The sequence below is a fragment of the Physeter macrocephalus genome, chromosome 7, assembly GCF_002837175.3.
Source record: "Physeter macrocephalus isolate SW-GA chromosome 7, ASM283717v5, whole genome shotgun sequence".
In the NCBI taxonomy this organism is placed as follows: Eukaryota; Metazoa; Chordata; class Mammalia; order Artiodactyla; family Physeteridae; genus Physeter; species Physeter macrocephalus.
Genome location: NC_041220.1, coordinates 51,020,760 through 51,042,869, shown reverse-complemented (window position 1 = coordinate 51,042,869; position 22,110 = coordinate 51,020,760). Strand labels below are relative to the sequence as shown.

The 22,110-nt window shown below is 44.3% G+C and overlaps 1 protein-coding gene across 4 annotated transcripts in view; it reads left to right on the top strand.

The window, feature by feature from the left end:
- PDGFRA (platelet derived growth factor receptor alpha) overlaps positions 1-19,782 on the top strand; it is a 46,200-nt gene extending 26,418 nt beyond the window's left edge. For all 4 annotated transcript variants that reach the window (XM_007111244.2, XM_007111246.4, XM_024131938.3 and 1 more), the window contains exons 13-23: positions 1,174-1,278; positions 1,666-1,776; positions 2,021-2,174; positions 3,046-3,212; positions 5,712-5,827; positions 6,189-6,311; positions 7,229-7,340; positions 8,599-8,698; positions 8,811-8,916; positions 10,433-10,674; positions 16,961-19,782. In XM_007111244.2, coding sequence (XP_007111306.1) covers positions 1,174-1,278; positions 1,666-1,776; positions 2,021-2,174; positions 3,046-3,212; positions 5,712-5,827; positions 6,189-6,311; positions 7,229-7,340; positions 8,599-8,698; positions 8,811-8,916; positions 10,433-10,674; positions 16,961-17,108 — 1,484 coding nt within the window. In that variant the 3' untranslated portion in view covers positions 17,109-19,782. The remainder of the gene's footprint in view (positions 1-1,173; positions 1,279-1,665; positions 1,777-2,020; positions 2,175-3,045; positions 3,213-5,711; positions 5,828-6,188; positions 6,312-7,228; positions 7,341-8,598; positions 8,699-8,810; positions 8,917-10,432; positions 10,675-16,960) is intronic.
- Positions 19,783-22,110: the final 2,328 nt, after the last annotated feature.

Below are 22,110 nucleotides of genomic sequence, written 5' to 3'. Positions count from 1 at the left end.
AGAACATGAAGCTTTAGTCCAAGGGATTTTTTTTTGTTTTTTTAAAATCACATTCTGAATGAATGAAAACAGGACAAAGACAAATGAAAGTTAGAGCCAGAGGTTGTGTCCTCATGACTCTTCTAACAGTATGTACTTCAGAGGATGCCAAAGGCATTTTAAAATTATCCACTTGTCTCATTCCAAAATACAGCCAAGTTAGGTCTTCTTAGAGAGTTACTTAAACTGAAATCAAACAAGACACCCTATTCACATACCTATACCTGGGAACTAAGCTTTCTTTATTATATTTTCTCCCTTGTTTTACCAAAAGGGATGAGGAGCTTAGGGAAGTTAAAAAGTAATAAAATATGGAGAAAAAGGGCAACATCCCTAACGTACCAAGAGGCATTCCTGTGTCTCTCTGCTTCTGTGTACTGTCAAGTTGCTAGGGAAGCAGTACCTTTCCAGCAACAGTTTCCAGCCATGCAGACATGCAGTCACAGGCAGTGTTGGATGTTAGTGCCCTTTTATGAGCCGAGTCTTTCCCTGGCTTGGCAGAAACATCTGTTTTAGACTGTGAGCTCTTTTAAGAGTGGGGACCAGAGCTTCCATTTCATTTTGTATCTCCCAGCGTGTGGCAAAGTGTTGTGCTCCTAGGGCATGTTTAGCCTTTGCTCTTCCTAGTCTTCCTAAGAAACAGGCAGCAAGGGAGCCAGCCCGAAGCTGTCTTCATCACTGCTTAGAATCCGTGATGTCTTGAATACTGAAGTATTTCCAGTGGATAAAGGCTTGTTGATGCAAAAGATGCCCGTGTTTGTGTGCGGAAAACAGAAGGGTAGAGAACCAGGAGGTTTGGGCCAGAGCCACAGAAAGCAAGTGCCACAGAGCCCACGATTTGGCCCGGTTCTCCAGCTGGTAGACAGAGTGCTCACACCAGGGAGGGCTATACCCGCCTTCTTCCCGCCTGTGTTTTCCTTTCCTTTGCAAATGTTATTTGACAAAAGCAGTTATACTAATTTCCTTCCCTGTGGGCTCAGTTCTGGTTTTGACATGATGACTTGGAGGAATCATTATCCTTCCTCCATATGGGAGAAACACCACCCAGCTGTGTGCTCATGAGCGCTGGCCGCGATAAACGAAGCTGATGAGATGCCTGATTCTGCATGTGTTGATGGTGCTGGTTGCCCACAGGTCGTATCCTGGGCTCTGGTGCATTTGGGAAAGTGGTTGAAGGAACTGCCTATGGATTAAGTCGGTCCCAACCTGTCATGAAAGTAGCAGTGAAGATGCTGAAACGTAAGTGCCCCTTTCTGGGGATTTTTTTGAACACGGAGATATTAAGTAAATTGCTCAAAATCACACAGCCAGTAAATGCCAAATTTAGGACTAGATCTTGGTTCTTTTGACTCTAGGTTTTATGCGTATTTAGACTCTTTTGTCAGTTAGGTTTATTTAGATTGTTCTTGTTGCCGATATGTTGGAAAATCAAGAGTTATTTTTAGTGGCTTCTTTTTACCCTGAAGACTAGGGACTAGTTATTAGCATCTAGACTGAGTCACTGTTTCTCTTTTAGACTGTTGTTAAATAAAACGATGTCCAGTCGTAGGATTAGCCATGTTTTTGGCTTTTTCTGGGTAGTAAATAGTTTAGTTGAACCGATAACGTGATGTATTTCTTCAATAGCCACAGCCAGATCCAGTGAAAAACAAGCTCTCATGTCTGAACTGAAGATAATGACCCACCTGGGGCCGCATTTAAACATTGTGAACTTGCTGGGAGCCTGCACCAAGTCAGGTAGGCTTGCTCACCAGAGAGTGAGGATTTTCATAGAACACTATGGTTGTGAAGACCGTCTAGGCTCTTTAATTCCCAAACATGCCAGCAAATATAAGTCCCTTGAATGGAGTTGTTGACTGGATTCTATTGAGGGAAGCTCACTGTTCTTGAGCAGCATCTCTTACCAGTGTAGACACAGTAATTCCTGGCTCTTCTGTTCTTCATTTTCATGCTCCTCTCCAACTGGGTTTGGACGCCACAGGCCCCATTTACATCATCACTGAGTACTGCTTCTATGGGGATTTGGTCAACTACTTGCATAAGAATAGGGACAGCTTCTTGAGCCGCCACCCAGAGAAGCCAAAGAAAGAGCTGGACATTTTTGGATTGAACCCTGCTGACGAAAGCACACGAAGGTAGGTGCAAAGAGAGACGCTGTTGCGAATCGTTGTCTTATGAGCTTCACCAGTGGAGAGAACCCATGTCCTGATAGAGGCCGTGTCTGCAGATTCAGTGCCAGGAGGTAGCAAGACTTAGAGTCAACTACCCTGCTCCATCATCCTGTAACATGGTGCTGAGAGATACCTGATGTCTGCAGGTGTTTTGAACCAGGATATCATGTTGGGGATAGGTTTGCTGATAGGTTTGAATGAGAGTGAGAGTTGGAATAGTTCTGGGAACCAGTTTGCTGTTTATGTGTGTTCTACTTAAGACCTCTAAACGCATCTCTGGCCAGGGATGCCCCAGTACTCATATCTTGTGAGAAACTCTCTGAGGATTTCTAAGTTTGAGATACTGGTCCTTGCTGAACCTCTGCCTATTAGTCAAGCCAATGAAGTGACGATCCCCACTGTAGAAGTCTAAAGTGGCTAAAAAGATCCCTGTAGACACGAAGTTCTGTAAGATCAGAAAGGACGTGAGTTCACTTCATATTAATTTACTCAATGGACACCAAACTGGTGCTAAATTTATGGAGTAGCAGGATTTGTCTGCCCAAGCCACTTGGTCACGTGGTGCAGGTTTGTGACCCGTGAACTGAAAAACAGAATAAAGACAGACACAGCTGAGTTGAGATGGTCCATGTGTTTGTGTGATCATCGACTGATGCTCATCTCCCCGACTAGACCACCCTCGTGAAGGGTATGGGTGGCTGTGCTTTTGTTCCCTGGGCCGCCCCCATGCCCACCACTGCCTTGCACGTGGTGGGCACCTAGTTGTCATCTACTGAATGTCGGACGATCACTCCAGAGGACACCCCGGTTAAGGTTTCTTTTTCTGTTTTTACAGTTACGTTATTTTATCTTTTGAAAACAACGGTGACTACATGGACATGAAGCAAGCTGACACTACACAGTATGTCCCCATGCTGGAAAGGAAAGAGGTTTCTAAGTACTCAGACATCCAGAGAGCGCTGTATGATCGCCCAGCCTCATATAAGAAGAAATCCATGTTAGGTAAAGGTGTCTTTGCTCGTGCTTTGGCTGTTGTGATCTTCCAGTGGTTTAATATGATACCTAAAATACTCAGAAGATGGTGAGCAGGCCTGGTAAGAAGGACCGCCAGGCCACGTGGTTCCTAACTGCAGATCTGCACAACTGAGTCTGTGACATGCTTTTTGAAGGTCTGTGGCCTGTGAATTGAAAAAAGAAAAAGAATAAAGATAGACCTAATGTAATAAATTTTTCAAACTTTAAATGTAATTATTTCATTTTATTAATTTAGTTTAATTTTATCTTTTTGTCCAGTTTTATTGAGATACAATTGATATACAGGACTGTGTAAGTTTAAGTTGCACAGCATAATGATTTGACTTACAAACATCATGAAACGATTACCACAATAAGTTTAGTGAACATCCATTATCTCACACAGATGCAAAATAAAAGAAAAAGAAAAAAATTGTTTTCTTTGTGATGAGAATTCTTAGTATTTACTCTCTTAACTTTCATCTATAATATACAGCAGTGTTAATTATATTGATCATGTTGTACATTATATCCCTGTAATGTACATTTTAAAATGTAGTCATTTTAGGGCTTCCCTGCTGGCGCAGTGGTTGAGAGTCCGCCTGCCGATGCAGGGGACACGGGTTCGTGCCCCGGTCCGGGAGGATCCCACGTGCCGCGGAGCGGCTGGGCCTGTGGGCCATGGCCGCTGGGCCTGCGCGTCCGGAGCCTGTGCTCCGCAACGGGAGAGGCCACAGCAGTGAGAGGCCCGCATACTGCAAAAAAAATAAAATTAAATTAAAACATGTAAAAAATGTAGTCATTTTAAAGAATTGTTTATTCTGACATAATGGTATTCATTTTTTGGTGTTAACGTGACTTTTTTTTTTTTCTTCTTCTTTAAATGAAAGTATGGTGGTAGTTGATGTTTTTTCTCAGTACCCTTACTTGGAAAATTTAAAAGCTGGCAATCTTATATTGGTTCCTAATATTATTTTTTTTAATTTAATTATATAAATCTCTAATATCTGTGAGTTCAATAGCCCTTGTTTTTAGCTTTGCTAATATCCAGTTTGTGATAGAAACTAGAAAGTGGACAATTTGAGGTTATATTTTCTGACAAGGGTGTTGGGTGTTTCTACTGAATGTTGTTTGAAGGAAGATCCGTTTGTTTTCAAAGCAGATGAGCATGTGGCAGGGTTGAATTGATTTGTAAACTCCGGGGAGCCTAGCTGATGCCCATAGCAGATGGACCACCCCACATCTGCTGGGGGGTGGTCCTTCCAGGCTTCTACTCTCGTCACAGGCTTGGAGTGGGGAGGAGGCTGCTAGATAGATCTGACGATGCCTTGTTCCATAATCTTGTATTATTGGGTCTGAGACCTCCCGTTGGTCCCTGCAAAAAAGTGTTGAGCTGTCATGGAAATTGTTTTGAAAATCATTAATGTACTCTGGATGCTTTCAGGGTTCTTAAGTGAAAGGTACAGTCATTAAAAAAAGAATGTGCTTGTTTTGCAAAGCGCAGTACAGAATAATATTTTCCACTCCTGCAGCTCCAAGGTCCATTCACATCTCATTGCCAACTGGGTAAACTTCCAAGTCCTTTTAAAAGATTAGCCAATGAGACTTGTCGGAACCAGTCCTTCCTCTCCCCTCCTGTATTGTTAAAAATAGTTTACGTTGCTTCCCAGGCTGGACGTGGCTCTAGATGTCAGGGGAACCTGATTCATGCTCAGCCCAGGCCCAGTTGGCAGGCAGACCATTGCTTTCTGGCTGGAAAGATGTGAAGGGCTGCAGCTACTCTTCACATGCCTGAACTTTTTCAAAAAGTGCTGAGAACTGCTGGCCTAGATTGCCTCCTTCCTCGAAAACCCTGGGACCCTTCCAGAGGGGACCAACTGGGGAAAGTGGACAAGTTACAAAGAAAGGGAACTACGTGCAAAGTCTTTGGCACAGACCTTGAAGATCGCTACCTCTAGTTGGACTGGTGGCTAATTTTATTCACAAAGTAAGCCAAGTACTATGAAGGTGGCTTTAAAAAGCAAAAAAAAAAAAAAGCAATTCCTAGAAGCTGCTTTTTCAAAGAGCCCTCATGTACATTCCTCACGGAAGATTTGTGTGTGTGTGTGTGTGTGTGTGTGTGTGTGTGTTTAAAGTGGCTGAGGTGATTTGCTAACTAAGATTGAAAAAAGAAATTTGGGAGGCAAACAACAAAATATGTGTGAGAACGCATGATACTGTCCTTATGGAATCATATATACATACATATATATATATATATTTAAACCAGGTATATGTTTCTACAGATGTATTTCTTTTTAAAGAGAGCACTTTTGCATATTTTACACATCCACCTGTGAGGTTTAGAAACTATAACAAAATGATCTTAAGTGTGTTCTTTGGACAAGCCTCCGCGGTCTGACGAGTGGCCCGCCCTTCGGGAGTATCAGGGTGGGTGATGTTTCATGCTGTCCGCCAGCACCCACACACTTAATTCCTTTCCTGCAGACTCAGAAGTCAAAAACCTCCTTTCGGATGATAACTCAGAAGGCCTTACTTTGTTGGATTTGTTGAGCTTTACCTATCAAGTTGCCCGAGGAATGGAGTTTTTGGCTTCAAAAAATGTAAGTGTGTTCAGGGGACAGAGACTTCTTTAGACCCAGGCCACAGATCTGAGCAAGGTGAGCATGGAAGGGAGATCATGGAGAAGGCTGTAGCAATGGCTGCTTCTCTCTTCCTCAGCCCCAAAGCAGAGCGGGGCATCCAACAGGATCAGGTGTCTACTTTTCTCCAGAGCTTTGTCCCTTTTGGGAGGGACTGGGATGAGAGCCTGAGAGAGGGGAGCTCTTTATGCCAGGACAGCCTTCCTGAGGCTGTGTGCCAGGCAGCTCCAAGCGCCCCCATGAAGTGGCCAGTCTTGCAGGGGTGATGCTGTCTAGCGCAGGTGGATTGACATTCCCCGTCATTTCTTCCCTTCCTGCGCAGTGTGTCCACCGGGACCTGGCCGCTCGCAACGTCCTCCTGGCACAAGGGAAAATCGTGAAGATCTGTGACTTTGGCTTGGCCAGAGACATCATGCATGATTCGAACTACGTGTCAAAAGGCAGCGTACGTGCTCTCCCTCACTTGCATCTCTGAAAGCAGGTGTTGCTTCCAGCCATTCAGTGCCCAGATTTTTAACACAGAGTCTGTGACATTCATGAATGGACTCCAGGGGTCCGTGTGAAAAGCACAGGCTCTACAGACAGACTGCCTGGGTGTGAGCACCATCTCCAGCACCTACTAGTGTGGGGACTTGGGGCAAATTACTTGGCCATTCTGTACCTCGGTTTCCCTATCTGTATCAGGGACGTGACATTAGTACCTATCTCCTGAGTTGCCACAGAGTATTAGATCACTGGATTCATGTAAAATGCTTAAGACAGTGCCTGGCACATACAAAGCAGCCCGTAAGTGTTAGTTATTAATACGTAAGTTGTGCATTTATTTCCAAGGAGAGCACCTCTTTTACCAAATTTTCAAATGGTGTCTATGACCCCTAAAATGTTAAAACCATTTGAGTTAATACATCTTAGAGGCACAGTTTCCTTAAAGATAGTCATTCTGTCCTACACTTGAACCTTCTCCCCACTATTTCTTATAGTTCAAAAATGTAATTGGCTCTCGGGTCACTAGGTCTGTTCTTAACTTTGTTCCTGGGAAGACCTGAAACTAGGGGACAGGTCCATTCAGGGCTCACGCTTTTGGGGTAAAAATTCAGGATTAAATATCTTGGCATGTTATTCCTCGGAAGGGTGTAAGAGGCAGCAGTGACCATCCATCATTCATTAAATGCGTATTGAGCACCCACTAGGTGCCAGGCACTCTCCTGAGTGCCGAGAGTACAGAAGTGAACTAAAGAGACACTCCTGTGGGGCAAGGTTGCCAGCGCAAGCTATTAGCCCAGAGAGAACCCCTTTCTATTCCTGCTGCTGTAGATCATAGCTGCATATGCTGGGTTTAACGTCCTCCTCGCTTCCCTGCAGACCTTCCTCCCTGTGAAGTGGATGGCTCCTGAGAGCATCTTCGACAACCTCTACACCACACTGAGCGACGTCTGGTCTTACGGCATTCTGCTCTGGGAGATCTTTTCCCTCGGTATGGGCCTGACATCTCTGCTTGTTTGGGTTGTTCTGCAACAACACTGAAAGGGAGATGCTGTGTTTTCCAAGCTGCAGGATGTAAACAATGTTAAGATACCTAGTGTGGGTCAAGTGCACTGCAGCCGATTCACATGTTGTGCACTTGACGATGGCTAGTGTGTGTCCGAGCAGACCGAGACGGGGTCTTGGGGAGCTGTGCCCTCACCCCTGGCCTTTGCCCCCCTTCTCCTTTGAGCTACATCAGAGGGACTGTCTCCTACTGGAAATGCTCCCGATGACATCCACTCGCCCGCTGCTTCTTCACCTTGGACTTTGGGTTAAGTGGGTTCACCAGTGGGCATTCGGCTCTCCCTCGCCTCCTGGTGATGGACACTCAGTGAAAGTAGGGCAGCGAGGGAAGGGGAATGGTGACTCCCTTCCCGGTCATCATTCTGGAGGAGAGAAACCTTCTAGTCATTCAGTAAGTCAGGCACCGGTTACTGAAGAACACAGGTGCCCCGAGCTACCAGGTGAGGGCCCTGCGAGGGGGTGATTCACGGCCCTGACTTCCAGACAGTTCACCTGGGGAGATGAAACTTACACATTTAATGATAAGCTGTGTGGTCCTGATTTAAAATTGTAATGGAAGCCCAGAGAACAGAGGAGTCCTGGAGTAGTTTTGGAAGGAAACTAAACTTGACCTGGCCTTGGCCACAAAAATGTGAAGTGTTTCCTGAATCCACTATTGTCCTGATGTGACAGTAAGGGCTCTCCCTGCCTGTTCTCCTTTTTCGATCCTAGTTCATCCCTCCATAGATGTCACTGTGGATCATCCAAGTGTGTGGCTTAACTGAGTCTCGTATTCTGTTACAAACAGAGAATCATCTAGACATTTCAAGACTTCTGCCTTAATTATTTGAACATTTCTGATGAAAATGACTTTCTTGGCCTCAGTGATTCAGAATTTCTCTGGCTTTTCTATTTTGCTTTGTATGCATAGATCCACTAGTCAGAAACATTGAAAAACACTTTTGTGCTTTTTCTAGACGTGGAGAATTTTTGCCTAGGGTGTCTGAACTTGATCAACCTAGAAGTCCTGGTTAAATTTAAGATTTGGGCAAGGCTGTGAAATCAAGCAGATGATAACACTTAATTTCTTTGGAAGAACCGATACTTCAAGGCGGGGATCCCCAAACATTTTCTAAAGGTGCCAGGTGTTTCAACAGTGTACCACACACTCATCAGTCCTGGTCATTTTCTTCTTGGGTCCTCAGGTGGCACACCCTACCCTGGCATGATGGTGGATTCTACTTTCTACAATAAGATCAAGAGTGGGTACCGGATGGCCAAGCCTGACCACGCCACCAGTGAAGTGTGAGCCCCCTTGCTATCCCGTGGGCCTGTGTTCATGCCCAGTGGGTCTGTGGGGGTAGAGGGTGCCCTGACATTCCTCCCTGTACCCACTGTGAGTCCTGTGCTTCTCCAGCTACGAGATCATGGTGAAGTGCTGGAACAGTGAGCCAGAGAAGAGACCCTCCTTTTACCACCTGAGTGAGATTGTGGAGAATCTGCTGCCCGGACAATATAAAAAGGTTTGTCTGAGCCTCTTAAGATGGGTGAGTGGAAAGGAATGGACAAAGGGAGGAGACAACAGCTGGTCATTACACAGGAGAGCAGTACTGTTCAACACTATTTTAAAGGAGCCTTTTCAAAGGAGGAAAAAGATCGTGTGATCCAGTGGCCGGGGCTTCAGGGAGTGCTCCCCTGGCCCTTGGTAAAAATGATGTGTAGAAACCCTCCTCTTCCTGCACGGCTCCCTTTCATCCTAAGTGTGCAACACCTGTAAGCACTTCATTCTCCATATGTTTGAGTATCTGAAGCTACTGTGCAGTTAGAAGTCTCAGAGCATCCACAGCCATTAAATCGCTAATTTGAATGCACTTAAGTCCATGCAAAATTGGCTTTTACCAGCTGACTGGAAGGAACAACCTCAGCTGTTATCTGTGGCTCCAGCTGGTTTTCTGTGGAATAGGAAGCATTGTTCAAAGGAACAAATATAATTTCATGGAACCAAGCAGGATACGGTAATGAATGAAACAAATTTTTGCTGAGATGCTGAGAAGGAAACCCAGACACACTTGCGTAATAAACTCAGTTTTTAAGATTCAGGCACCATGTAGGTTTTCCATACTTATTGCTTCTCTTCCTTCTTCTCAAGGAAGAGCAGTGTTAGCTGAACTGGAAGTTAAATACTTTTGTTTATCGATTATCTCACTGCCCATTACAACTGCCATAAGTGAGGCAGAAGGAAGGAAGGAAATTAACGATAGGAAAGTCAGAGACACCAATTGGTGAAATTGTGTTGATGGGAACAGACTGGAACTATTGTTGAAAATGGGGTCTTTTTTATTTATTTTTTATTTTATTTTATTTTATGTTTTTGCGGTACGCGGGCCTCTCACTGTCGCGGCCTCTCCCGTTGCGGAGCACAGGCTCCGGACGCGCAGGCTCAGCGGCCATGGCTCACGGGCCCGGCCGCTCCGCGGCATAGTGGGATGTTCCCGGACCGGGGCACGAACCCGTGTCCCCTGCATCGGCAGGCGGACTCTCAACCGCCGTGTCCCCTGCATCGGCAGGCGGACTCTCAACCGCTGCGCCACCAGGGAAGCCCGGGGTCTTTTTTAGATCAATGGTCCCTAAGTTTTGAATTAAATTTCTCCAGTGTTTGGGGATCAGGAAGACTTCTGGTATGGTGCTCCCAGTGAAAGCCCTATTCACCTCTTATTGGGACCCATCCAAGCTCTGGAGAGACTATGTGATGGGGACCAGAAGGGTCCATGCTAGTCCCAGAGAAGGGAGTGTGTGCGTATGGGGACACAGTTGTAGCTGATGACTGAGAAGGGGTTCTTGGTATCTCAAGACCTACCAGCAGGAGATCTCTGCCACTGGTGGCCGTTCCTTCATGTTACCCATCTCTGGGGAACAGTGAACATCTGACTCTCCTTCAGTTGTCAACAGTTTAAAAATAGTAAGTTCTGAGCATCTGTGTCCTTTTTTTGTAGTTCTATCAGTAACCCTTGTGTAACTATGTGAAATGAACATTTGCAGAGTTATGAAAAGATCCACCTGGACTTCCTGAAGAGTGACCATCCCGCCGTGGCACGTATGCGCGTGGACTCCAACAACGCCTACATTGGCGTCACCTACAAAAACGAGGAGGACAAGCTGAAGGACTGGGAGGGTGGCCTCGATGAGCAGAGGCTGAGCGCGGACAGTGGCTACATCATCCCTCTGCCTGACATCGACCCTGTTCCTGAGGAGGAAGACCTGGGCAAAAGGAACAGACACAGGTAGACACGAGACCTCAGCTTCCCGCCGAGCTCTCTCCCGTCCCCTCCCCCAGCGCACCTGAAGGGGAGGAGCCATTGCCCCATTGTGAGGCCCTCCTGGTGCTGAATCTGTCCTGGGGGAGCCAGTGGCAGAACCCCCAGGGGTCTGTTTAATTTTGAAAATGCTTCCCAGGTGATTCTTTAAATTTTTTTTTTTTTTTTTTTTTTTTTTAGTTTACTCAAATTTAGTTGGCTTACAATATTATATTAGTGTCAAGTGTGCTTGGATATTTTTATAGATTATACACCATATAAAGTTATTATAAATTATAGATTATTTCCCTATATGTGCTGTATATTACATCTCTGTGATTTATTTATTTTATAACTGGTAGTTTGTACCTTTTAATCCCATTCACCTACTTTGCCCCTCTCCCCTCTGGTAACCACTAGTTTGTTCTCTGTGAGTTTGTTTCTGTTTTGTTTGTTAATTTGTTTTGTTTTTTTAGATTCCACGTATACGTGAAAACATACAGTATTTGTCTCTGACGCATTTCACTAAGTATAACACCCTCCAGGTCCATTCACGTTGTCACAAATGGCAAGATTTCATTCTTTTTTATGGCAGAGTATTTCGTTGTGTATATATACCGTATCTTCCTTATCCATTCGTCTGTTGGTGGGCACTTAGGTTGCTTCCATATCATGGCTATTGTAAATAATGCTGTTAAGAACACTGGGGTGCATGTATGTTTCCGAATTAGTGTTTTCATCTTTGGATAAATACCGAGAAGTGGAATTGCTGCGTCGTATGGTAGTTCTAGTTTTAATTTTTTGAGGAACCTCCATATTGTTTTCCATAGTGGTTGTACCAATTTACATTCCCACTAACAATGTACTAGGGTTTTCTTCTTTCCACATCCTCACCACCACTTGTTATTTCTTGTCTTTTTGATGATAGCCATTCTGACAGGCATGAGGTGATATCTCATTGTGGTTTTGATTTGCATTTCCCTGATGATTAGTGATGTTGAGCATCTTTTCATGTGCCTGTTGACCATCTGTATGCCTTCTTTGGAAAAATGCCTATTCAGGTCCTCTGCCCAATTTTAAATTGGATTGTTTGGGGTTTTTTGATATTGAGTTGTATGAGTTCTTTATGTATTTTGGTTATTAATCCCTTATCAGACATATTGTTTGCAAATATCTTCTGTCATTCAGTAGGTTCCCTTTTCATTTTGTTATTGGTTTCCTTTGCTGTGCAAAAGGTTTGATCAGGTCCCATTTGTTTATTTTTGTTGTTGTTGCTCTTGGCTGAGGAGACAGATCCAAAAAAATATTGCTGAGACCAGTGTCAAAGAGTGTACTGCCTATATTTGCTCCCTGGAGCTGGTGGAGGTCTAGGGCAGGAAGGGACATGTTTCCCTGATGGAGAACTTTTGACCTAAGTCCTCAAGTAATTTGATCAAACTGACACAGCAACTACGATTACTGAAATAATATAAGCCTCTCTTGCTGTTTTTTTTTTCTTTTTTCTTTTCTTTTTTGGCCCCGCAGCACGTGGGTGGGATCTTGTGGGATCTTAGTTCCCCGACCAGGGATCTAACCCACATCCCCCGCAGTGGAAGCTTGGAGTCTTAACCACTGGACCACCAGAGAAATCCTTCTTGCTGTTTTCTTATTTAGTTTCTTAATTCAAACCGAGGAGAAAGTTGAGAGGCGGGCTGTACTGGGCTATTTGACGCTACATCAGTGGTTTCATTTATTCATTCATTCATTCAGGCTACGTTGGGTCTTTGTTGCTGCGCCCAGGATTTCTCTAAGTGTGGAGAGCGGGGGCTACTCTTCGTTGTGGTGCGTGGGCTTCTCATTGCGGTGGCTTCTCTTGTTGCGGAGCACGGGCTCTAGGCATGCGGGCTTCAGTAGTTGTGGCGCACGGGCTTAGTTGTTCCGCGGCATGTGGGATCTTCCCCGCCCAGGGCTCAAACCCATGTTCCCAGCATTGGCAAGCGGATTCTTAACCACTGCGCCACCAGGGAAGTCCCCATCAGCGGTTCTTAACCCTAGCTGCAAGTTGGCACCACCTGGGGAGATTTGATAACTACTGCTATACAAGCCTCACCCAGACCAACAAATGATAATCTCTGGGAGTGAGGCACAAGCACTCTCTGGCTGATTTGTTCTTTCTTTCTTTCTAACTTTGTATTATGAAAGATTTCTAACGTGCATAATCCAAACAGTATAGTGAACTGTCAGGTACCCACCACTCAACTTCAGTGTTGATGAACCCATGACCTGTCTGCTTACATAGCCATATCTACTCCTCTACCACTTCCCTCTGGATTATTTTGAAGCAGATCCTAGACATCATATTATTTCATCCATAATATTTCAGCATATATCTCGAAAAGATAAGGGCTCTATTTAAAAAAATAACTATAGTTATTAAAAATAACTACAGTACCATTATTTCACACCCCAAATTGAAAATAAATAGTTAAAAGCATCAGATATCCAGTCAGTGTTCAAATTTCCTTGATTCTCTCATAAATATTATTTTACATTTAGTTTGCTCTGTTCAAGACCCAAATAAGAGTCACACATTGACTTTGGTTGATAGAGCTCTATAAGTTCATTCTGCCTCTTTTAGCCCCCTTGCATATTGTTTGTGTAAAAACCAGAGCATTTGCCTGTAGAGTTCCCACATTCAGAATTTTGCTGCTTGCATTACTGTTGTGAATTTTATCAGATGCTTCTGTCTCCTATATTTGTTGGAAATTGGTAGTTAGTCTAGAGGCTTGATCTGACTCAGTAGATTTTTTGCTAAGTGTGCTTCAAAGATGATGCTGTGTACAGGAGGTACATGCTGTACCGTTGTCTCTTTTTGTGACAATAGCAGCCACTGGTGATCATACCTAGACCCATTAATTTATTACCAACGTGATGCTAATGCACAGCCAGCACTAGAACCATTGGTTTGTATGGTCCAGGTGGAGAGGCCATGCCCCACTTCCTTGCTCTCTTTGCATAACCCTTGGACAGAGGCAGGAGAAGGTAGGTGGTGATAGTGGCCCCTGGTTCAAGGTCCAAGTTGCTTATGAGTTTCTCTCTCTCTCTCTTCATTCAGGATATTGCTGTCTCTTTCTCATTCAGTTGAATACATATAAATATTTAGGCAGAAGCACATGACATTATTATTTTGGAGGCTTATAACTGTGACCTCTCTCAACCAATTTAGGTATAAGATATAGATGGCCCTTGTTTATGTGTATGCACCAGGTAATTTTAAAAGTATAGTTTTTGTTTGTTTGTTTTTGTGATGAGATTTGGAGATGGGGAAAAGTGGGCTGTCTGACTTACCTTTCTATTTATCCTCTGCTCAGAACAATTTTTAAATGTGTTTATGTTCCTTTAGCAAACAGTGTTCCTCCAAGTTTTGGGTAGTTTTTGTAGAACTTCTTGGGGGTGGGAAGAAGGTTGAACAGTGGGTCTTGGAGCACTATACCCCAGATCTGTCATCCATTTGGTTACTTTGTGTTTGAGGGCCCTGAATATTTCAACTGTAAAAAAGGGTTCTGCTTCTAAATAAAGTTAGAAAATCACTTTGGGATAAATAACATAAGAAAGGTGCCAAGAACTGTTCTAGGGGTACACAAGGCTGGACTTCAGAATTTGACACGTATTCCACAGAGAGAGCAATTCTAGTTGGTAGGTAGTTGTTGTATTAGAAAACTGGAACTTCTGTAAGGGTGATACATTTGGTCTTCTCTGAATCACACAAAGTATGTCCCAAATGACTATACTAGGTCAGTGAGACTGTGGCCCTGACAGGTGGGCGGAGATGGTGAGTGTCTTAGCTTGTGCTGCCTTAACACAGTACCACAGACTAAGGGGCTTGAACAATAGGAATTTCTCACAGTTCTGGAAGCTGGAAATTCAAGATCAAGGTGTTGGCAGGTTTGGTTTCTCCCAAGGCCTCTCTCCTTGGCTTGCACATGGCCACCTTCTTGCTGTGTCCTCACATGGGCTTTTTCTGTGTGTGCATCTCTGGTGTCTCTTCTTATAAGGACACCAATCCTACTGGGCTAGGGCCCCATCCTTATGACTTTATTTAACCTTAATTACCTCCTTAAAGGCCCTGTCTCCACATTTGTCACATTGGGGGTTGGGGCTTCAACATATGAATTTGGTGGGATACAATTCAGCCCATAAAAGATGGGGGAATCCCAGATCTGGGATGCTCTGGGTGTAGGCAGGCAGGAGTGAGCATGGTGGTCTTGTGGAACACCCTCCTCAGGCTCAGGATGCTTGGCCTTGGGAGGCGAGTGGGCCTGAGGAAGAAAGGACCTTGCTGTAGAGGACTTGGGGGTGCTAGGTCAGAGCCCATCAGGAGTCAGGTCCTGGGCTACAAGATGAGCACTGTGGCTTGGGAACCAGAAATAAGCCCAGTCATCAGCATTAGGAACCACTGTCCGTGAAGCCTGATGAGCAGCAAGGATGGTGTGGTGCTGAGTCTTGGTGGAAGCTAGCTTCTTCTGTGCCCACAGTCCAGCCATTGGCCAAGGTCCCAGGAACTGGGTTTGGCCTCCTGGGGAGAGAGGCTGCCAGGACTAGATGGTTATTAAGACCGGCCAAGTGGACTAGGGTTCACAGTGAGGCCGTAGGACCAGGGTATAAGTGAGGAGGGAAGGTGGAGTACAGACTATGAACTGAGCAAAAGCTCAGTCTTAAGGAAGGGCCCAATCTGGAGGGTTATGAAGGGGAACTCAGTCCAGTAGCCCCACAAGTTCTAAGAGCTCTCTGGGCCACAGGGGCCCCATGGTGGAGGGTAGCAGACTGCTTCCCGTGGGCTTCTATTGGCCAGGCTTGGTTCTCTGCTTGGAAACTGATATGGAAAGGAGGGGAGAGAGGCAGGAAAGGGGTGAAAGCCTCTTTTTTGGTATGCATGTGTGAGACTCTGTCTTGTGGCCACCCAGCTGATGGTATGGTTTCTACGCCGTGTGTGTAGCACGGTGCTGCAGCCTCACCATGAGGAGGTGAAGCCATGGTCCTGCCTATCAGCAGGTGATAATCTGCTTGGAGCTAAAAGAGATACATAAAAATTTAGCAACACAGGGCAGGATAACAGTAAGACAGTAAGAGTTCAGAGAAGGGAAGACAGGCAATAGTGACAGTCTGGAGACTCTAGAGAATATTTTCTAAAAATTTTAAGTGTCCAGAAAATTTGTAAGAATATATCTACCACTTAGATTTAGCTGTTGTTAACACTGTATCACATTTGCTTTACCTATATATTATATATATAATATACATATATATTGTAGGTGTTGTGTGTATCACAAACATACACTCATACTTTTTTTTCTTGCTAAGTCACTTGAAACAAAATCATTTGAAATTCCAGCACACATCTCCTAAGAATAAGGAGACTCTCCTACATAACCATACTAGCATGACCACACTTGAGAAAATTGACAACTATTCCTTGATATCATCTAATATCCGGGCCCTATTCAAATTCAGAGCTTGGATAACAGCAACAATAATCATAACTAACATTTATCGAGCACTTATTTTGTGCTAGGCACTCTGCTCAGTGCTGTATGGTTATTGCCTTACTGCTGTATTTAATCTCCCTAACAAACAGGAATATTGTCAGGCACTGTTGTCATCTCATTTTATAGGCAAGGGAACAAGTTCAGGAGGTTAAGGGACTTGTGTGAAGTCCCACAGCTGGTAAGTGGTGGACCATTCCAGATCTAAGGCTTTCTGACTCTAGAACTCCCTTCTCAGACGCTACTCTAGTAAGTAAAGAGCCTTCACCTGGGCCTTTAGGACTCAAGCCGGTATTGGATGTAAGAGGAGGGGAAGGAGGGCATTCCTGGGGCATGGGGTGAAATCCTGAGATCACAGTTTGGACGTTCAGGAGCTTTCAGGGCTAGCAAGTGACTGACCCCAGCTGCACTTTGCCCCAGTTTCATCCCTCTGCTTTTTCTTCCCCAGTCCTTTTGATCTGGCATTGCTTCTTTTCTCTTCCACCGGGGTTGAGTAGGGAAAATAGAAATTGTTACAGCTTGTTAGCAACTTTGGTGGAAGATCTGGCAGAAGAGAAGGGAAGCTGAAGTGTGGAGATGACCTGTGGATCTGGGTTTTCCATATGGCCCACTGCATTGTGATGGGGGCTGCGTCTGGCTTGGTGGCAAAATCTTTCCCGGCTGGGTAGCCTGGGTTTGGGGGGCCGCCTTGGAAATGCCCCTATGGCCTAGTTGGTCTAACTGTGATCTTTTCTATTCTTTCCCTTCTCCAGCTCACAGACCTCTGAAGAGAGTGCCATTGAGACAGGTTCCAGCAGTTCTACCTTCATCAAGAGAGAGGATGAGACCATCGAGGACATCGACATGATGGACGACATTGGCATAGACTCCTCGGACCTGGTGGAAGACAGCTTCCTGTAACTGGAAGATTCGGGGGGGACCTTCCACTCCTGGAACCAGCTTGGATCCTTTTAAGAAAACCACTTTACTGCAATGCAAAGTTTGAGGGGAGGACTTGGATGATGTGTAAAGAGAAGTTCCCAGCCAAGGGCCTCAGGGAGCCTTCTAAATACGAATGAATGGGATATTCTGAAATGAACTTTTTTGTTGTGGCCTCTGGCAGTGCTTCAGTAGCATCTCATTGGCATGTGAAGTATGGAGGTAGATGGACAAGGAAATAACGGGCCACAGGAGACAAACTTTGCGATTCAGGGGCATTGGTGAGATTCCAACGTACACAACTTTTACTGCAACAAAACTCCAGCATTGTAATTATGTAAATAACTCTAACCAAGGATGTGTTTTGATTTGTATTAACTATCTTCTCTGGACTTCTGGAGAGACCACTCAGTCCACCCATGTACTTCACGCTTGAAACCTGGTATCAGCTGCTGTTGGACTTTCTTATGAAGTACATGCAAAACCACTTTTGAACCTTAAAAGGTACTGGTACTATAGCATTTTACTTTTTTTTTTTTTTTTAGTGTTGAGGAGATAAAAGATAATAATTAACCAACTTTGTTTATTAGATTTGGGTCATTTATAAGCCCAACAACTCATTTTCATATTGTAATCTACGTTTATAATAATGCTACTGTTATCAGTAACGCTAAATGTGTAATATGTAACACGTTTTCCCTACAGAAAAAGCACAATTTAAAAAAAATCCTTACTAAGTAGGTGACAAGTTTGACAGTTTTTGACATTTATATTAAATAACATGTTTCTCTATAAAATATGGTTATAGCTTTAGTGGATTAAATTTAGTTGAACATAGAGAACAAAGTAAGAGTAGTGTCTTCCAGCAAGTCAGAGTTTTTAACTATGTACTGAATAGTTCCCTAATCCATTGTACTAAAAGCAATTAACTGCCCTTTGAAGTAATGCGATTTGGAATAAATAAACAAAACCCCTAAATCCTAAATGTTCTCAATATGAAGGCATGAGTCTCTGCCTAACATGACTTCTCATATTATTACCCAGTGGAAAAAGTAATCATCAGCAAAAAGACTGGATTTGCAGAGATTTTTTTCATGCCTGGTCATATTTCTGGTGGATCTCAACACATATATATTTTTAATTCTACGAACCCTGAAAAAGTCAGAAGGATGCCCTGAACAGGAGCCCCCTTCCTTCATTTCTTACCCCCAGGAGAAATAGTTTGGAACTCTGAGACAATAAAGGCATTGTTTAGTGAAGGCTGTGTGTGCCTTAGCCTGGATCCTTGGTCCCCATATGTAACTGGCAACCAGAATCATGAGATTCTATGTCCCCATCCGAGAGATTCTGAATTAATTAGGTCCGGGGGAGCAGAGACCTGTATTTTTATAAACATCCTGGCTATTCTGATCAGCCAGATTTGGGGAACACTGGCATAGATGACAGGAAGTTGCCATGGGAAAAAAATAATTTGAAATAGAAATCAACCACGTAGGAAGACTGCTATTTAAATCTTTGGCTTTGGGTCAGTGACATTTAATGCCATATATCTGGCAATTGCTACCCTTAATTTAATTTTACAGTCTTAGCTGACTGAGCAAGCCAAATCTTGGTTTAGTAGATCTTCTCACTGCATGGGGAACTGAACTCCCTCCCCACCAGTTTCCCGCCAAAAGGCATGTACAAAAATGATGCAATTCAGTGTACCAAGTCTCTGTATGACCAGGTCACTCTTTTGGTGAAAAAATTTTTTAAGTTTTACTGATATTTTGGGGTTAGATGGGAGGACAGATCGTCACATCCATCCAGATCGTCAAACCGGTTGTTGTGGGTTCATTGGCATTCTGTGCAATACCACTTAATTGCTGACACCATATGAATGAAACATGGGCTGTGATTACTGCAATCACCGTGCGTACTCATGGCAGGTGATGCTTTGGAAGATGTAGAAGCAATAACAAGGTACTTGACTACCTACTGGCGTAATCTCAATGCAAGCCCCCCCTTTTTCATGGTAAGTGTGAAGACTGAGCCAGATTGGCCAATTTAAAAAGAAAACCTGACTAGGTTCTGTAGAGCCAATTAGACTTGAAATACATTTGTGTTTCTAGAATCACAGCTCAAGCACTCTGTTTATCGCTCCCTGTCCCTCGTACAGCCTCCTTTTGTTGGTGCTTTGCATTTTGATGTCCTTTGAGTCTTGCATGACATCATGAGGCTGGATGAAAATTCTCAGACCAGCAGGATCTAGTCCTGACGAATGCTGTCACCTGAATTTGTATGTGGCTGCGTTTTTTTTTTCTCTCTTAAATAGTGTTTTCAGTGTATGACAGATTTGTTTCCTTTCTGGCCTCCTGCAAAGACCCCAGATGAAAATTTGTCAATCCTTCCTGCTTTCTATTTTTATGAAGACAATCAAAGTTGGCCTGAGAAACACAATTTGTGACTTTTTAAATGATTGATGCTGTCCTTAAAATGTGGTCTGCCAATCTGTACAAAATGGTCCTATTTTTGTGAAGAGGGACGTGAGATAAAATGATGTTATACATCAATATGTATATATGTATTTCTATATAGACTTGGAGAATACTGCCAAAACATTTATGACAAGCTGTATCACTGCCTTTGTTTATATTTTTTTAACTGTGATATTCCCCACAGGCACATTAACTGTTGCACTTTTGAATGTCCAAAATTTATATTTTAGAAATAATAAAGAGAAAAATACGTAAATGTTCCCAAAACAGTGGTGTGGTGAATGTTGGAGAACTAACGCGATAGGAAGAGTCTGCCGATACAATTGTATAACAAATTGCCCCGTTCATGTGTTTGTTTTAAAACGTGTAAATGAAGATCTTTATATTTCAATAAATGAGATATATATATATAATTTTAAATTATGCTAAGGTTTTAGCATTTTTGTCTTTAGTTTAACCATAAATTAAACCAATCCTATTTAATTTACTTTAGTGACATTCTAGTAGGACTCTGTATTATGGTTTTAATGAAACCAATAGACAATTCTAGTTTCAAACATTATTTGAGGTCGTTAGTTCTCAGAGCCAGCATTTGACTTAAAGATGACTGGCACCTAGCTCATCTTTGATCCTGTCTATTGTTTGTTATAGCAGCATTTTGTGCATTTTCCCCTGCACAAGGAATACAAGACTGCATTTACTCTGGACACGGTTCAAACATTGTTCAAGTACGTAAAATAAAAGGTTAAAGTCTTTTTTCACCATACCTTCTTCCCTGTCCCTGTCCCATTTCCCAGAGGAAGAACTGCATCTTTTTTGTGTGTTCTTTTATCCTTTCAGCCCCCTTTTTGTTCATCTGCTTATATACATATATACACATCTCTACTTTGCTTTATATTTTACCTAAATGGGATTGTACTTTATGTAATGCTTTGTAATGTGCTTTGTTCTTTCTTTATAATAGACTTAATTTTTTTTAGAGCAGTTTTAAGTTCATAGCAAAATCGAGCAAAGGTACAGAGATTTCCCTCATACGCCCCTGTACATGCACCGCCTCTCCCATTATCACCATCCCCCACAGAGTGGTACCTTTGTTAAGACTGAGGAACCTACATTGACACATCATTATCACCAGAGTCCACAGTGTTCTTTCTCTTTAAGTGCTATCTTTTAGAGATCTCTGTCACAGTATATATAGGTAAACATGCCTCATTTTTTATCAGCTGCATAGTATCCCTTTGTGTAAATATACCATAATTTATGCAATCTCGTTCCTATAGATAGATTTATAGTTTCCAATCCTTTGCTATAAAAATGACTTCATGGACTTCCCTGGTGGCGCAGTGGTTAAGAATCCGTCTGCCAATGCAGGGGACACGGGTTTGAGCCCTGGTCCGGGAAGATCCCACATGCCGCAGAGCAACTAAGCCCATGCACCACAACTACTGAGCCTGCGCTCTGGAGCCTGTGAGCACAACTAGTGAGCCTGTGTGCCACAACTCCTGAAGCCTGCCTGCCTACAGCCCGTGCTCCACAACAAGAGAAGCCACCGCAACGAGAGGCCCGCACACCGCAACAAACAGTAGCCCCCTCTCACTGCAACTGGAGAAAGCCCGCGCACAGCAACAAAGGCCCAATGCAGCCAAAAATAAATAAAATAAAATAAATAAAATAGAGGGAGGAGCTTCAAGATGGCGGAAGAGTAAGACATGGAGATCACGTTCCTCCCCACAAATACATCGGAGATACATCTACACGTGGGACTGCTCCTGTAGAGCACCCACTGAATGCTGGCAGAAGACCTCAGACCTCCCAAAAGGCAAGAAACTCCCCACATACCTGCGTAGGGCAAAAGAAAAAAGAATAAACAGAGACAAAAGAATAGGGCCGGGACCTGCACCAGTGGGAGGGAGCTGTGAAGGAGGAAAGGTTTCCACACACTAGGAAGCCCCTTCGCAGGCGGAGACTGCGGGGGGCGGAGGGGGGAGCTTCGGAGCCACGGAGGAGAGCGCAGCAACATGGGTGCGGAGGGCAAAGCGGAGAGATTCCCGCACAGAGGATCGGTGCCGACCAGCACTCACCAGCCTGAGAGGTCTGCTCACCTGCCGGGACGGGCGGGGGCTGGGAGCTGAGGCTCGGGCTTCGGTCGGATTGCAGGGAGAGGACTGGCGGCGTGAACACAGTCTGAAGGGGGCTAGTGCGTCACATCTAGCCGGGAGGGAGTCCGGGAAAAAGTCTGGAGCTGCCGAAGAGGCAAGAGACTTTTTCTTGCCTTTGTTTCCTGGTGCGCGAGGAGAGGGGATTAAGCGCGCCACTTAAAGGAGCTCCAGAAATGGGTGCGAGCCGCGGCTATCAGCGCGGACCCCAGAGGCGGGCATGAGACGCTAAGGCTGCTGCTGCCGCCACCAAGAAGCCTGTGTGCGAGCACAGGTCACTCTCCACACCTCCCCTCCCGGGAGCCTGTGCAGCCCGCCACTGCCAGGGTCCCGGGATCCAGGGACAACTTC